Raw genomic sequence first — 16,310 nt, forward strand, 5'->3', positions numbered from 1 at the left:
GATATAGGATGGCTATCATTAAAAAAATACAATAAGCTTTTGATTGCCAAGGCATCCGTTTCAAAGACATCCATCTCAAATACACACATTCCTAGCTGTACAGCTAGATAAGGAGCGATGGCATCCCACCCACGCAATTCCCCCTTTAGCCCTGGGTGACCCTAGATAACTGACCATTTGTGTGACCCTGCTTTTCCTTTCCCATGCTTTCATTCCCACTCTTATGTTTTAAATTCACCAATAAAAAGTGAAACCTCAAAATCCTGGGCATCCCACCCTTGACTCCAATAAAGGCAGAGCCCCAAGTGTGTGCGCTCTTTCTCTACACAAGACCTCGCTGTGGGGCTCTGGGTGTGCCATGTACCTTCCAGAATATATGAGGCTTATTAGCCTCATTTTTTTCAAAGCTCCCTGAGGGTTGTTGCTGAGGTGCATCTTGCAATCATCATAAGAGCCACAAGGGTCAGCTCAGCCACAAGATTGGCTCTGGATGGGAAAATGTCTGTGGGGGCCGACCTCAAATAGTGCGGGCAATGTACATGCCTGCAGGCATCCCTAGTTGATGGCATCACTATCTAATAGCTGAGACCAACACAAGACAGTGAGGATATGCAGAAAAGAGAACCCTGGTACACTACCGGTGGGAATGTCAATTGGTGCAGCCATAATGGAAAACAGTATGGAGATTCCTCCAAAAATTAAACATAGAACTACGAGGGGATCTGGGCGGCTCAGTCAGTTAAGATCTGACTTGACGTTAAGCGTGTGCCTTGGGCTCAGGTCATGATCCCGGGGTCCTGGGATCGAGCCCGGCGTCGGGCTCCCTGCTCAGTGGGAAGCCTGCTTCTCCCTCTCCCACTCCCCCCTGCTTGTGCTCCCTCTCTCGCTGTGTCTCTATCAAATAAATAAAAATCTTAAAAAAAAAAAAAAGTCTGACTTGATTTCAGGTCAGGTCATGATCTCTCCGCTCAGTGGAGTCTGCTCAGTATTCTCTCTCTCTCTCCCCCTCATCCCCTCCCCCAAAGTAAATAAATAAATCTTGTAAAAAAAATTGAACTACCATAGGAACCAGCAATCCCACATCCGGGTGTTTATACAAAGGAAATGAAATCAAGATCTCAAAGAGATACCCACACCCCTATGTTCATTGCGGCATTGGTCACAGTCGCAAGACAAGGAAACAACCAAAAAGACCATCAACAGAAAGAAATCTTTTTTTTTTTTTTTAAGTTGTATTTATTTAAGTCGCCTCTACACCCAATGTGGGGCTCTAACTCACGACCCCGCGATCAAGAGTTGCATATTCTTCCGCTTGAGCCAGCCAGGTGCCCCCAAAAGTGAAGGAATTGTTAAATTTCAGTTGCAGGTTAGTGAAAATAAAGATGTTAGTTTTTTTCCCCTGTGAAAATTAATAAAAGGAAACCTGGCTTAGAAGGGCTGTGGGGACCAGCAGGGGGCGCTCTCATGCCCCACCACTCACACCAATTACAGATCCAACCGGAAAAGACTACTTTGCAAGGCAAACTGCTTTGCTAGCCCAGCAGGAAGATAGGCTTCCCCACCCTGCTCCTCAACAGTCCAGCCAACTGAGTTTGTCACAACCCAGCCAAAGCAAAGCTACTACACTTCCAACCCACAGTTTACTCCAGTGCACTTTCTGTTTACAACAGCCTTCCAAACTTCCTCCTTTCCTCTAGAAAAAAGGGCTCCTCTCCTTTGTTCAAGGACTTGCCTATGGTTTAGCTGTAGTTTGCTTGTCCCTGATTACAATTCTCTGCTCTTCCTGAATAAGCCCATTTTTACTGGTAAAATAACTGGTAGTTTTATTTTTTGAGGTTATCATGCCATACCAGTTCATGACTCTATAAATTCCATCCATGGAGTCCTTGGAAGCCCATGGATTCCAGGTTAAGACACCCTAAGATATTATCATCGTCTGCATGAGGAAATTGATCACTGATACGCTTTTGAGAAACAGTTGTACCAAAACACTGAAAAACTGAATAATGGTTAACAAAAGGACATAACAAGGAATTAATAGAAAGGAGTTAGAGTCAAGGAAAATGTTTAAAGAAAGGATATAATTAACAAATGATTTTAAATTTATATTCAAGGGATAATCTCTCTTTAGGAACTCAAATTAGAAGCCACACCCAAGGAACTGCTGGTAGACAGAACTCGAGGAAGCAGACCAACTAAAGAGCTCTCAGAAGCAGTGGTTAACAGACTTGCCTGGGCTGCTTTGGTAGTTGATTTCTGCAGATGTAAAGGGACATGTTCCTACCGGTCAGTTTCCGGTGCTTCCTAACTGGCTTTATTTCAGAGAAGCCTTAGAGCTTGTGGCTTAGCTCATAGCTGAATGTATGGATGTATGGATGCTTTGGGTTCACAATAATTTCTCTTCCACTTCAAAAGTAGAATATCACACTTATTTCAGAAACACTGGATTAACGGTTAAAACTGGCAGTGACTGGGGTAGAACAACCTTATGATGATATTATCAACAATTTAGATCAACATTAACACTTCATTGTTTAAAAAACTACTTTCACATGCATTGCTTTCTATGATTCTCAAAATTCCTTATTGAAGTCCTATAATATACTGTAAAATAGGATGCCTTGGAAACCTGTGGCTCTCTCTCTGAGCTTGCCCCTTCACACATCAGCCCTCCTAGCTTCTCCCTGCTGCCTCTCTCTGCATTCACTGAGTCACTACCTGATTTAGGTCTTCAGTGGATCACATGAACTTGTTAGGGAAGGCTATGGATATATGGCCAGGTGATGGCCATCTTAATTTTTCTCAGAGTCATCTTTCTTTCTTTTTTTTTTAAGATTTTATTTTATTTTATTGTCAGAGAGAGAGAGCATGTGCACATGCAGGGGGAGCAGCAGGCCGAGGGAGATGCAGGCTCCCCAGTGAGCAGGGAGCCCGATGTGGTACTTGATCCCAGGACCCGGGGACCATGACTTGAGCAGACACTTAACCAACTGAGCCACCCAGGCGTCCCTGAGAGTCAACTTTCAAGTCCTCCAAACCCAAGTGCCCAGAATTCCTGTCTTTTTACTCTCTTTCTTCACCCAAAAATACTAGAGAGTAGTTGGATTTATGGAGTGTGATCTGAGACAACCAGTAGAGGGCAAAATGGAGTCTCTCACGTCAAGTGGGACCCTGTGTCAAACAGGGGTCTGTGTCAAGCCGTGACACAGAAGTTAACGGTACTGCAGCTAGGAGATATTCCCTGGGACCAGTGTCAGCTGACACCCCAGAACTGATAAGGAGCAGAACCAGAGGGTCTACAGGGGGCTTAAGACTGATTTAGAAAGGGGAGGAATTGGCAGCCAATGTCAGACTCTTCAGACGTGACCCCTCTATGTCTGGCCACTTAAAAAGGCAACTGCCCTCGAAGGTTCTGCCCCATTGACCTCCAAAGGGAACCTTCCTTCCCTGCTGGAACATAAGAAGAAGTGAGTGCCCAGAGCTGACCCAGACTGACCAAGGCATTATCTCAACTGTGTGCCCACAGACTGATTTCGAGTTTGGTTCGTTAACTTACTACACTCTCTGTTATCTGCTTTGTTCTGTGGTTTGTCTTGTGTCCTGCTCTGTGTGCTCGTAAGAAGCCAAGTTTAATCACATGGTGAAATGTCATCGAGTTTGGAATCCTGAACCTGTTTTATAATTGTGATTTAACTTTGCTTTATGATTGACTAAAGCTGACATTGTGGAAAGACACAACTAATGTGAGCGCCTTCATAGCGTGCTCATGACACAATCCCCATTCGGTCTATCAGCATATGATTCCCTGTTATTCAAGGAATGCTTGACTTGAGCTGGGTTTTGAGGTGCACCAGAGTTTTTGTAAATCCCAATGTGTTTCTATAAATACCAATATTTCTCTATCTAATCCTGTTGACATACTTCCCATTCAAAGAGAGAATCAAGAGACTATACGCCAGGATGCATTGCTACTAATATGCTTTGAAGAGAAGTTCTGGGTATCAACGATCATTACGACTAAAAAACAGAAAAGAAAAATTTTGTTCTACCCCCTGTGAAAGGTGAAAGAAAATAAAGTCACTTGTGGGCTATCTGACTGGCTCAGTTGGTAGAGCATGTGACTCTTGATCTTTGGGTCATGAGTTTGAGCCCCACACTGGGGGTAGAGTTTACTCCAAAATAAAAATAAAGGCACTTATGTCAAGGGGCTTTAAAATGGAGCAGGGAGGTCATTAAGGAGGTGGCCCTTATGCACATCCTCACTGGGTGGAGTCATGAATTTTGAACTGGGCCAAAAAGACTGCAGAACACGTGCAACTTACTACAGTAGCTACTGGCCTTTGCATAGTGATTGCCTTAGCAACTAAATTTGTTTAAACAAATTTGGCTAAAGAAATTTAGGATGAGGATTAGTTTTCTGGCACCAACACCAATCAAAATTCTTTGTAAACAATGTATAAAAGCTTTCCCCTTTGGGGCTCCTGGGTGGATCATTCAGTTAAGGGTCTGCCTGTGGGTCCTGGGATGGAGCCCCAAGTCAGGCTCCCTACTCAGTGGTTTGTCTGCTTCTCCCTCTGCCCCTCACCTCCATTCAGACTGGCTCTCTCTCTTAAATAAATAAATAAAATCTTAAAAAAAAAAAAGCATTCCTCTTTTCTGTCCAGAAACCCCTGTTCTTTGCTCTCTAGTGGGACACTATTTGGCTTGTGTAATCAGTATGCACCAAATTACAATTCTTTTTTTTTTTTCTGCCTTAGCAATTTTAATTTAGAAATTTATCCTACAGGCTTTTGTTCATGGGTACAAACGTTGTTCACACTACTTGTAACAGCGAAAGATTAGAACATTTTAACTGCCGGGCGCCTGGGTGGCTCAGTTGGTTAAGCGACTGCCTTCGGCTCAGGTCGTGATCCTGGAGTCCAGGGATCGAGTCCCGCATCGGGCTCCCTGCTCGGCGGGGAGTCTGCTTCTCCCTCTGACCCTCCTCCCTCTCATGCTCTCTGTCTCAAATAAATAAATTTTTAAAAAAGAAAAGAAAAAAGAAAATTTTAACTGCCATTTAACAGGAGACTGGATATACAAATTATGGTTCGACTGAACACCGGTCCCACCCTGTGTACCGCTGGGGGCAGGAACTACGCTGCTGCTTTTGTGCCTCCTGAACTGGGTCATCAGCCACTTTCATCAGCTGTCCAAAGCAATAATGTTTTACAATTTGGCAACTTGGTAGGTAAAAAAAGGGCATAATCTTGTTTTAATTGTTATTTCCTTCATTGCTACTGGGGTTGACTTTTTTCATGTTTATTGCCCCTTGTACATTTTGAGTTCTGTAAAAAGTTCACAAAACATGTTTACAACATTTGTTGGTTTTTTAATTTTCACTCTGATATTGTGAATACAGACAGGAGTAAAACACTGTCATTCTAGGTGCTTTTATTAACTCTGTAATAAAAAGAGATTGAGAAAAGAAAAACAAACAAAAGTTTAAGAGCATATATCTCCCGTATATTGGAGATACCCAGAAAAACTGAAAAATGCCCCCAAATGGCTCAAGCCACCACCTTGAATACTATCTTCAACTAAGGACAAAAGAAAGATGTTGGAATGGCGGTGGGGAGGCCAATTATGGGGGGGGTTACCAGGAAAAGCCCAGCAAACAATCCTTGAGTTTTGTTAGGCATATTTAAGTCAGTGCCTTCTCCATTAATAAGAGTTTATTTCCTTTTCTTTTTTTTATTGATAACAGTTTCTTGTGATTTATAGATTCATCTTTCTCTTTCTGGTACTAAGAGGGAGACACACTTACAAATGGAAATTTCCTTTATAAATGTAAATGTTCCTTTAAAAAGGCTCACTTCCACTCTGGCTTCAGAGCTTCTCCTGTGTTTGTGGTTTCTTAAAAATCACCAGCTCAAAATCATCCTTATCCCCAAGAGGTAACACTTGGAGTGGCAAACTCTGCTACCCTTCATGACTGTCTCATAATAAGGTGGCCCAGTGAGAAACTCAACCAAGTTGGCTTAGCTAGAAGCAGCCTTTAAAGAAATGCATTGATAGGAAACACATTCAAGGATCTCACTTTATGCATAAATTGCACCTTTGACAACATACTCTCCCCTCTCGATGAAGATTCCACAGTTCACAACACCAGCGGTGGTGGTGGTGTTGTTTTTCCCACTGAAGTTCTCATTGAACAGAGCCTAGTCATCTGGGGATCTTTCCCCAGATGTTTTTCAGGAAGTGAATTTAGGAGATAGATCTCTGATTGTCCCCTGATAAATTCAGATTACCCTACTCCCATATTACTCCTCCCCAGGGCCTTATCATTCCCCTGTACCCAGAAGCGAGTCTTTGATATTGGACACCTTTGCTCCAGGCTATTCTCAGAGTGAACTTAAGTGTTCTAGATGAGAAGACACAGGAACAGGTTCACATTGGAAGGCTGTCCCCCACCCCTGCCAGCCTTCTAATCAGTTGGAGTGCTGTACCTCTCACTACCATTCCTTTCTTCACTGCTGCAGACTTCCTGGCTCTCTGCTCTTCAGATCCACATATTGATTTCCTCGACCAGTGACACCTGAGTGTTGGATCTGAACAGGGTGAGTTTGAGTTAGGGTTGGTGCTGAGGACGCTTGCCGGGAAAGGCCCAGAAACAATGGAAAGGGCCTCACTCAATTTCTAGACGGAAGAGTTAAGATAGGAAAGTGATCGAATTTGTAAGAAGCAAAGACATGAATTCAACTCAGGATTAATCCCAGTGATACAGTCTCTCCCCTCAACCCCCCACCCCCACCCCTACTCCCACTTCCTCCCCAATCTTCCCAAGCATAATGCATTGAAGCAGCTTGAATCCTGGTCTTCTATCCTGGTTAGGACCTTTGGGCCAGGTATAGCGTAGTCCAGATATGAATGTGCCTACTCTGTCTTCTGTGCCTGATAGAGCACTTGACACGGTAGAGGACGAAAAAAATTTCCTTCTATCCTTCAAGATTCTTCCAGCTAGTTTAAGACTGAAGCTGACACAAGACAGATTTAACAGGAGAAAAAAAGCAAAGTTTTGTTATGTGCACATAGAGGCCCGAGAATGAAATTGAGATCCCAAAGAATTGACCGAGGCAGACAGTTTTTATATATTTTTAACAATGAGACAATAGATTTGTGAGGAATTGATAGGACAGACAAAACAAATGTTTGGGAGTTTTAATTAGTAAGGAATTCCAAGCAGAATCTGGGCTGAGGTAGTAGATTTGTAAAAAGGAAGAAAGTTTGTTTATACAGCTTTCTTGGCTTTAAAATCCTTATCACTGGTGGGTTGCCTGGCCAGCTCAGTTAGTGGCACATGTGACTCTTGATCTCAGGGTTATGAGTTCAAGCCCCATGTTGGGCATAGAACTTACTTAAAAAATGCTAAAAAAATAAGTAAAATCCCTATCTCTGGTGATAAGAATGTCTCTTTTATTTCTTACTACAGGGAGGGTACCATTCATAGGAGAGATTCCATTTCTGCTTTTACAGGGACAGAAGAGGATCTGAGTGTCCTTGCACTGGCTGTTTTCCAAGTAGCTTCAATTCAAAATTATCAATATGCCTGGGACACCTTATGGGGTGGCCCATCCTGGGTCCCTGCAACATTCTCAGAAGTGCTTTCACTTACATATCTCATTAGATTCTCCCAGGTCTCTGAGGCAGCTATTCTTAACCCCATTTGTGGACACAGTGCTCAGAGAGTTGAGAAGAGGTTAGCGATTCCATAGGACCAGCTGTACTCCTAGTGGTGAATGAGGACGGAGAGCCGGTTTAAAGGGGAGACTTTTCCAAACAACTCCATTCCCTAATTTTGACCAGAGTAGCTCCAGAGAGGGTAGTTTCAATCTGGTACTTGACTGATGATGAGAACAATCTTTCAAAACTGGAGTTCCTATATGGTTGCATTCTGAACAACAAATCAAGATGGTTTATAATTATGATAATGAGGTAAATGGCCGCTGAGAAGTATGTGGGTGGTCAGAAGTGATAACAGGTTTCACACAGGCTTTGGGGAAGTGTTCTAAGGACATCAGGATTAGGAAAACACCGTTTTGCAGAATCATTGTAACTGTAGCCTGGGGTTTGAGGGAAAGTATCATCCAAGTCTTCACCTAACTTCCTCATTCCCTTAGAGTGTGACAACCCTTTCCACTTCACAGTCATAAAGCTTAAAATACCATTTTCTTTTAGAACCATGCTCTTCAGAGAATTGATCTGGACTGTCAAACAGAATTAGCTAGAGGATGATGGGTTCCTCAGTTTGGGTAGAAGAGAGGGCAGACAGCAGGTGTTTGAAATCCTCAAAATAAACTTCACTTATTTTTGACCATCTTGTGTTAGTCTCAGTCAGGTTCTAGCATATTTTCAGTTCTTGTAAAGTTTACTACCTAATGAGATTTATCCTCTTCAAGCCTGGGAACAAAATGGTAAAGTTGGGCCCCAGTGCCTACATTGGCAAGAAAGGAATTTTAAGGTGCAGGTCAACTCTTAAGGCAGTGTTGAGAAAATGCTTTCCTCTCTCTTCCCCGTGGACCCACAGGTGGCTCTGGTGACTGAAATGGCATCCTCTCTAAAGGGCCTCGGCCCTCTCTTGGCCCTGCTGTTTGCCCTAGGTGGGTGGCTTGTACACAGCCAGAACCTTTCCTGGAGAGAATTCATGAAACAGCACTACCTGAGCACAAGCTGGAAATTCAGCGACTACAAATGCAAGGATCTCATGAGGGAAAGAGAAGCTCCACGCGACAGGAACTATCACATCTTCATCTATACCTTTTGGCACAAAATCGAGCATATTTGCCTCAGGAAGTGGAGAGACCATTACAGAAATGTATATATATGGGCCCAGCATCCCTTCAAAATACTCAAGTGCTACCAGGAGGGCAACCAAAAGAGCTACAGAGAGCACAGCAGCTACAGCTACGTTGAATTCCACTGTGGTGCAAACGGGTATGTCGATGGCATAGAGGACATCCAGTTGTTAGACATCAAAAAATAGAAAGTCTACCCACACCCCCAGGTTCGAGTAGAGTGTCCAGCGCTTCCCAAGTGGGAGCCCCTGCCTACATCAACAGCCCTTGCTACTCCTTCCTTTGCATTTATGTGCCAACGCTTTCCAACTACTTAGAGTGATGCATCATCACATGCTTTCTTCCTATCAAAACCGCCTGCACGGTTTCTCTGCCTGGAATACCCTTGTGCCCTCATTTATCTGATTTGCTCTTACAGTTTTTTAAGATTAAGCTCATATGGCTTCTCTGTTTTACTGAACCAGGGACGTTCCTGATAGTGACTCTCCTTATACTGACCCAAGCTGAATGGTCTTCCCTTTCCTAAATAAAGTATGTCATTCCAATGTGTGTGACATTTATATATGTTACGGGTTGTATGACTGGAGGAGTGATACAGATTATGCTTGGATATGATGTGTGCAGAGTGTATGTTTAAGGTGTGTGTCATTGGACTCATTCCTTAAACATGTCTTTAAGGAAATGCATGCATTTTAGATAGGTCAAGGCATTATGTTTCTTGAGGAATAATAAATTAAGTAGAAGATAATGGCAGAACTGAGGTTATCTGATAATAATCATTTTCACTAGGCAGACATATAGAGTGGGATATGGGACTTTAAAATGTAACCTTCAAGAATGGGTCTCAAGACTTAAATTTTGTTGGAGGAAAGAGGAAGTAAATTGCAGAAGGAACTGTTGAAGACACGAGTAAGTAACGTCCATGAGAATTCTGTTTGCTAAATGAGGAAGAGAGATACAGAGAAAGATAAACCTTCACTTCATATCAGTTTTCCTCGAACAGGTATGGGGAGGAGAAATGTGAAACATTAAAGTACCTTATGTTCTTTAGCATCCCGCATTGTTGAATGACTCTAGTCTTGAAACAATTGGAGAAAAGACCAAGGTCATAACAGTTTCAGTTAGGTGGCTGCATTCCTAGTCCTAGATGTCTGGGCCCAATGAGTAGCCAAGGAATCTAGGTTGGTCATCATGTTCCAAGAGCAGCTCCTCAGCTTTGCAGTTTTCCAGTGCGCCTGGGGATGAGCAGACACTGGGGAGAGGATGACCTATAGTAACCAAACTCACAAGAGATTAGTGTTAAGCCAGGAGTTCTGTATCAATAATCAATTTGCAGATGAGGAACACTGATTGTTTCTCTCAGTTGATAAAAGCTGCTTCAAAATGTAGGGCGTGGGGCACCGGGATGGCTCAGTCGGTTAAACGCCGACTCTGGATTTCGGCTCAGGTCATGACCTCAGGGTCATGAGATCCAAGCCCACATCGAGCTCTGTGCTGAGCTTGGAGCCTGCTTGGGACTCTCCCTCTCCCTCTCCCTCTGCCACCTGCCCTATACTCTCACAAGCTATCGCTCTCTAAAACAATGAAAACAAAAACAGATAAACAAATAAAACAAAAATAAAATGTAGTGGCATATTTTGTGGTAGCGTATTCTGGTTGCTTATACTTATATTCCAGAGTGGTCTATTCTGGTCTCCCACAGTAAGTTTTCACAAATACTTCATTCTAAAAACTCTAAAAGTTCCTTTTATTAAAGGGTTAAGGGGCGCCTGGGTGGCTCAGTTGGTTAAGCGACTGCCTTTGGCTCAGGTCATGATCCTGGAGTCCCTGGATCGAGTCCCGCATCGGGCTCCCTGCTCGGCGGGGAGTCTGCTTCTCCCTCTCCCGCTCCCCCCTCTTGTGCTCTCTCTCTCTCTCAAATAAATAAAATCTTAAAAAAAAAGGGGGGGTTAAAAGATGGTGGTTGAAACCACACGGAAAGAAAATGGATCAAGCACAACTAATATAATAGTTTTGTGTTGTTGCTTGTTTTTTCCCACAGCCACTTCCCCCCATTTGGATAGCTGCATATTCATTTCCTTTCTGGAACTATGCCCCCCGCCCCCTGCTTGTGTGCAGTATTGGTGGGGTTATCCATCAGGGTTTCGAATCCGCTCTACTGAGTCAAGTGACGGTCATGAGATGCAAGCTAGGCCAACCAGATTCTTTCTTATAGGAGACCAGAATGTACTACCCGAAAAGATGGCTCTTTGGCACAAAGATGATTTTGAGCTGATTATTTTGAGAAACAGAAGACAGAGGAGAAGCTCTGAAAGCAGCCTATAAATCACCCATTTACAAATAAGGGACATTTATCATCATAGAGAAAATCTCTATCCCTAAGGGTGTTTCCCTATGTCTAGTAACAAGATAAAGATGACTCTAAATCACAAGAAACTCTTACCAGTGGAGAAGGCACAGGCTTAACTCTGCAAAACAAACTTTGTTTTCTATACTTTCCTTGCCAACTTCCTGGAGCCTGCCTTCCCCACACTCTTCTTCCTTCGTTTTAGCTGAAGATGGTCTGTTAGCCCAAGGTCTCACCACCTCTTGGAATGATCTTTCCTGATGTGAAGAACAAAGGCAAAGGAAATGTAGAAAGAACATTAAATTTCTTACAACTTGCAGCCCATTGACAAGTACTTGGGATAGGCAGAGTGACCTTCTTCTAAGAGCTCAGCTGCCTCAATGTTAATACTTTGCTAGAGGAAAAAGGTAACCTTAGCCTGATAGTACCTCAACCCCCAGGATCCTGTAAGTCTCCTTTAACATATAAAAATCTCTTTGGAAACTTCCTTTATTTCTACCTCCCCCCCCCCGCCCCCGCCAGGTTATATGTTAGCATTAATTCTCCAAGCCTATGCCCCACCGATAGACATCTGAAGGGTCTCATGACTCATGTTGTACTGGACAATAGTAAATGACCTCATCTTAACAGCAGCTAGCCCCTCAAGGTCGTAAAACCCTTGCTTCCAAATTTCTTAGAGACTTTGGCTATCCCTAAGCCAAATCCGACTTAAAAGAATAGAATCAGCCACTACTCACAACCCCAGTGCCGCTCTTTCTACCCACGGGTCCTGTCCCTGTACATTAATAAAACCACCATTTTTGCACCAAAGATGACTCAAGAATGCTGTCTTGACCATTTGCTCCTGGACCCCAACATCACCACATTTCACACCAATCCCTTCATTTCTCCCATGTATATATGACATATCCATGCTAATAAACTTCCGTTTGTTTTTCTGTCTTATGTTATAAAGGCCATAGCTGAGAAGGAAGGAGAGAAGAGAAAGATTGCTTCTTCCTCTACACTATCTTCTGAGACTGAATCTCTAATAGTGATGCAAGTAATGTGGGAAACAAAGGCAAAAGAAAAAGTTAAATTTCCTTACTTCCTACAGCCCATTGACTAGTCCTTGAAACAGGTAGAGTTGATGAGGGAGCAGAAGGCTAGCTGAGGACAGGCAGAATCTGACACCCGCCCCCCCCCCCCCATGAGATATATGTGACATTCCTCAGGCACTTCTGGCTGCCCTAAAGGAAAAACAAATAGTTAATTTACAGAGATTACAATTCTGCAAGACATGAGTCTCCCTCAGTTTACAAAAGTCTTAGCAATTTACAAGAACAAAGCGTTTCTATCAATGTCTAGTTTCTAGTAGGGGATGTAGATACAATTATATGTCCTTATAATCTGCAGCCCATTGACAGATACTTGAAGGGGGCAAAGTGTAATTTCCTCCAGGAAGTTCCCAACTATCTTACTGTCAATGCCTTACTAGAAGGAAAGACAATCTTAACAGGTAATGGCAAGGCCTCCTGTATCCTGTGAGTCTTCTTTAACACACAAAAATCCTTTTGAAACCTCCCTTTTCCATACCTCCCCCAATTTGCAAGTATATAATCAGCCATACCTCACAAACCCAGGGCAGCTTTTTCTACCCACAGGTCCCGTCCTCGTGCTTTCATAAAACCACTTTTTGCACCAAAGGTGTCTCAAGAATTCTTTCTTGGCTGTTGGTTTCAAACCTTAACATCTTTCCTATATCATCTACACTGGGAGGTGATGCACCCCAACTCCATGAAGAAAGAAGCTCCTTCACTAGGGACCCTCCCACCTTACCCTTGGTATCTCTTTATCTGGGTCTTCATCTGTCTCCTTTATCCTATCCCTTAAGGAACTGATAAACCATCAGTGTTTCCTTGAGTTCTGTGAGCACTCTAACAAAGTAGTGGAATGAAGAAAGGGTTGGGGGAAGCTCAGATTTATAGCCAGGCAGTCAGAAGCACAGGTGACAAGCTGGACTTGCAATTGGCAACTGGACCGGGGGAGTTTTGTGTGTTTGTGGTGTGTTTTCTCCTAAAGAACTGAAATAAGGGAGCTCAAAACACTAAAGCTTCAGGGAAGGAAGCACTCAACGGTTATCAGGATGTCATCATTTCCTCACACCTTCTTTGAGGAAGTTATCACTTCTTCTTTGTTCCTTTAAGTAGGGTTGCTCTTCCTGTGTCTACAGGGATCCTGGCTTTAAACGGTGAGTTGGAGAGTGTGGTCTCATCCACACTGTGCACAAGAAGTGCATCTTCCAAGCCCTAGGTTCCCTTTGCTCTTTCCTAGGGCTCGGAACCCTTCCCTGCTGCACGCAGGCTGCGCTGGCATACCTGGCAGAGGAACAGCAGACAAAAGCCTCTGAGCCTGGGACTAACCACGGCCTCTGATCTCAGCGGGAGCGCCAGCACGGAGACCTGGTAAGAGGAGAACCCCGGGGGCTGGGGAGAGTAGAGCCGTGAAGATGGCCAGAAGGTCCAGGTCACATAGATGGAGGAGAAATATTCCAGAAGGGAGGAGGGAAGAGACGAGGTTCTAGACCCATAAGTACAGGACAAAGAAAAGAATGGGATCTGCCAGTCAGAGGAAAAGTCATCTTACCTCACATTCCTCCTCCCTGGGCTTCAGGTCCTTCATAGAATATGAGACTCAAGTCAGAAAGAAGATGGTTTAAAAAAAAATTCGACGAATGTAATCTTGAAAGGAGCAATAAAGATCTATATGGATGTGAATAATAATTTTGCTCTAATGGCTTCTACTACTGTCATTCTCTCACTTTCTTTCCTCTTCCTATACAGAAGAGATGATGCTGGATCTTCTGGGACCGTTTCCTCTCATCCTGTTGCTGCTGGGATCATGGGGGCCAGTGCAACCACTTGGTGCTTGGCCTCCACACTCCACCAGGGCTCAGACGTTTGAAATATCACATATAAGATCAGGTCCTGTCCAATGCCACAAGGAAATGCCTCGTGTCAATAGTCTTAAAGGCAAATGTAAGGGTGAAAACACCTTTCTGCACGACTCCTTCCAGAGGGTGGCTGCTACCTGTCTTTTGCCCAACAGGATCTGCAGGAATGGCTGGAATAACTGCCATCAGAGTACAAATCCTATTGGCATGACTTACTGCTATCACACTGGAGGGACATATCCCAACTGCCGCTACAGTACCACTCCCCAGTACCAACTCTATACTGTTGCCTGTAACCCCCCTCAGCCAGGCGACCCTCCCTATCCTCTGGTTCCTGTGCACTTAGATTAAGACTAAGGTTTCTGTGACTTTCCCTATCACTTGGTGCAGGTTCTCTTATTCTTTTTCTTTCCTTTTGTTGATTTCCATGTTTCCCTTAGAGAAAGAAGGAGTGGGTGCCTGGGTTCCTCAGTGGGTTAAGTGTCTGCCTTCGACTGGGGTCATTGTCCCAGAGTTCTGGAATCCAGTCCCATGTCAGGTTCCCTTCTCGGTGGGGAGTTGTCTTCTTCCTCTGCTCCACACCCTGCTTGTGCTCTCTCTCATATAAATAAATAAATCTTTAAAAAAAGAAGAAAAAAGGAGGGGAGTTGGAGAATTACAGGGCCACGAGGCAATACCACAGTTGGGGACAAAAACAAACAGGATTCTTTTCTGCTTTGGAGCTTTGTGTGTTTCAATGGAAGGCAAAGGAAGAAGGCAAAGGAAGACCCAGGCCTCATATTTGAATCTTGGAACTTCTGCCAAGCTTTGTTGCATTGTGTTCACAGCAATAAAATCACTTTCTGTTGCATTGTAATGACCGTGAGTGTGTGTCTTTGGGATGCCTCTCACATCATTGCCAGCCTGGGGCCATCTTGATTGCATTTGTCAACATTCTCAGGAGAACTCTGTGGGCCCTAAGCGACTTTTGAGGTTATTCAGCAACCCAAGGCTTCTTCTGCCACTTCTGCCACCCCTGTGTCCCTGGGACTTGGAGCAAGAGTGTTCTCCATCCCTTCAAATTCTGCTCATGGCTTTTACATATTTCCCTTGAAATCACAGTCTATGTTTATTAGGAGGTGGCACAGATACCTCAAAGAGTGTCTGGAGTACTTTCACACACAGGTTCTAACTCTGACACTGGTGCATCCTACATCTTTACTATGGTTTCTGTATTTCATCAGATAATGTTTTAAATATAAGTAGTAGTAGTAGGGATAGTAATCCACTGTAGCCTTAGAGTTACTTCTCCCATGGTTTATTGGAATGCATGAAGACAAAGCATAGATGAAGAAAAAAAAAAGCACTGGGGATATTGTAAATATCTCCCTTTATGTCTGTTAATATTTACCTTATGTATTTACATCCTCCAATGTTGAATGTATAGATATTTACAATTGTTTTAAAAAAAAAAAAAGCACTGAGGTACTAAAAACATTCCTGCCTTACCTAAATACTGAAATATCACAGAAGTAATGGGGTTTTGGAAGAGGTAGAAGATTTAGAAACTGAAAGACTAGGATTAAGAATTTGGCTGGGATTAAGAATTTAGGTTCTATTTGTAGGGGAGGAAAAATAATTTTCCCTCTACCATTTTAGGTTCTTGGCTGAGAGCCCCTCAACTTCATTGTATTCCTGCTCTCTCTGCCTCTCTCTCTGTCAAATAAATAAATAAAATCTTTTTAAAAAAGGCAACTTCATAGGACAAAAACTATTTTAATTACGTACATACATACGGGAGCCCCACAAAAATATTAGACTTAAAAGCAACTAGCCAATTGAGTCTTCTGGACCATCCTGACTATGGAAAGGATAGGGGTCTAGGTCTTTAAAAGGAGGGAAGACAATTCAGAGGAAGGTGAGAGGAGGCAATGTTTGGGAAAGGAAATTTGCCCTCCCATGCAGAGGACTCTCTCAGATGAAAGTGATCCCTGTAATGGCTCACTTCCTGTTACTGGCTCCTTTCTAATGTAAATTTCCCCTACAAAGGGTAACCTCCACTCTGCTTTCAGAATTTCTTCTGGTCAGCACTTTCTCAAAATAAACAGCTTAACATTATTCTTATGCCAAAAAGGCATATTTTAGGGTGGCATATTTTGCTAATCCTGCATACCTTTCCCTTTCCTTGTCAACTACTAGATTCATAGGGCTAGCAGGC

General features: G+C 43.3%; 2 protein-coding genes across 2 annotated transcripts; both read left to right on the top strand.

Annotated features, from left to right (window-relative positions):
* Positions 1-5,040: 5,040 nt before the first annotated feature.
* EDDM3B (epididymal protein 3B) lies at positions 5,041-14,143 on the top strand. The gene is made up of 5 exons (XM_064570750.1): positions 5,041-5,226; positions 6,522-6,599; positions 8,567-8,973; positions 13,495-13,625; positions 14,004-14,143. The coding sequence occupies exons 3-4, from the start codon at positions 8,585-8,587 to the stop codon at positions 13,568-13,570; spliced, it is 465 nt and encodes a 154-aa protein (XP_064426820.1). The 5' UTR covers positions 5,041-5,226; positions 6,522-6,599; positions 8,567-8,584; the 3' UTR covers positions 13,571-13,625; positions 14,004-14,143.
* On the top strand, positions 13,912-14,969 carry LOC135361596 (ribonuclease K6-like). The gene is given in 2 exon segments (XM_064570748.1): positions 13,912-14,007; positions 14,009-14,969. Coding segments are annotated over 2 exon segments (537 nt in total). The 5' UTR covers positions 13,912-13,926; the 3' UTR covers positions 14,465-14,969.
* The last annotated feature ends 1,341 nt before the right edge of the window (positions 14,970-16,310 follow it).

The sequence above is a fragment of the Mirounga angustirostris genome, unplaced genomic scaffold, assembly GCF_029215605.1.
Source record: "Mirounga angustirostris isolate CCGP_5_RB_7025 unplaced genomic scaffold, mMirAng1.0.hap1 SCAF_9, whole genome shotgun sequence".
NCBI classification, from domain to species: Eukaryota; Metazoa; Chordata; class Mammalia; order Carnivora; family Phocidae; genus Mirounga; species Mirounga angustirostris.

Excerpts from the sequence above, each read along its gene's own strand:
- EDDM3B (XM_064570750.1), top strand. The coding sequence starts at position 8,585 with ATGGCATCCTCTCTAAAGGGCCTCGGCCCTCTCTTGGCCCTGCTGTTT. Across the intron at positions 8,974-13,494 it reads TTCCACTGTGGTGCAAACGG|GGCTCGGAACCCTTCCCTGC; the intron begins GTATGTCGATGG and ends GCTCTTTCCTAG.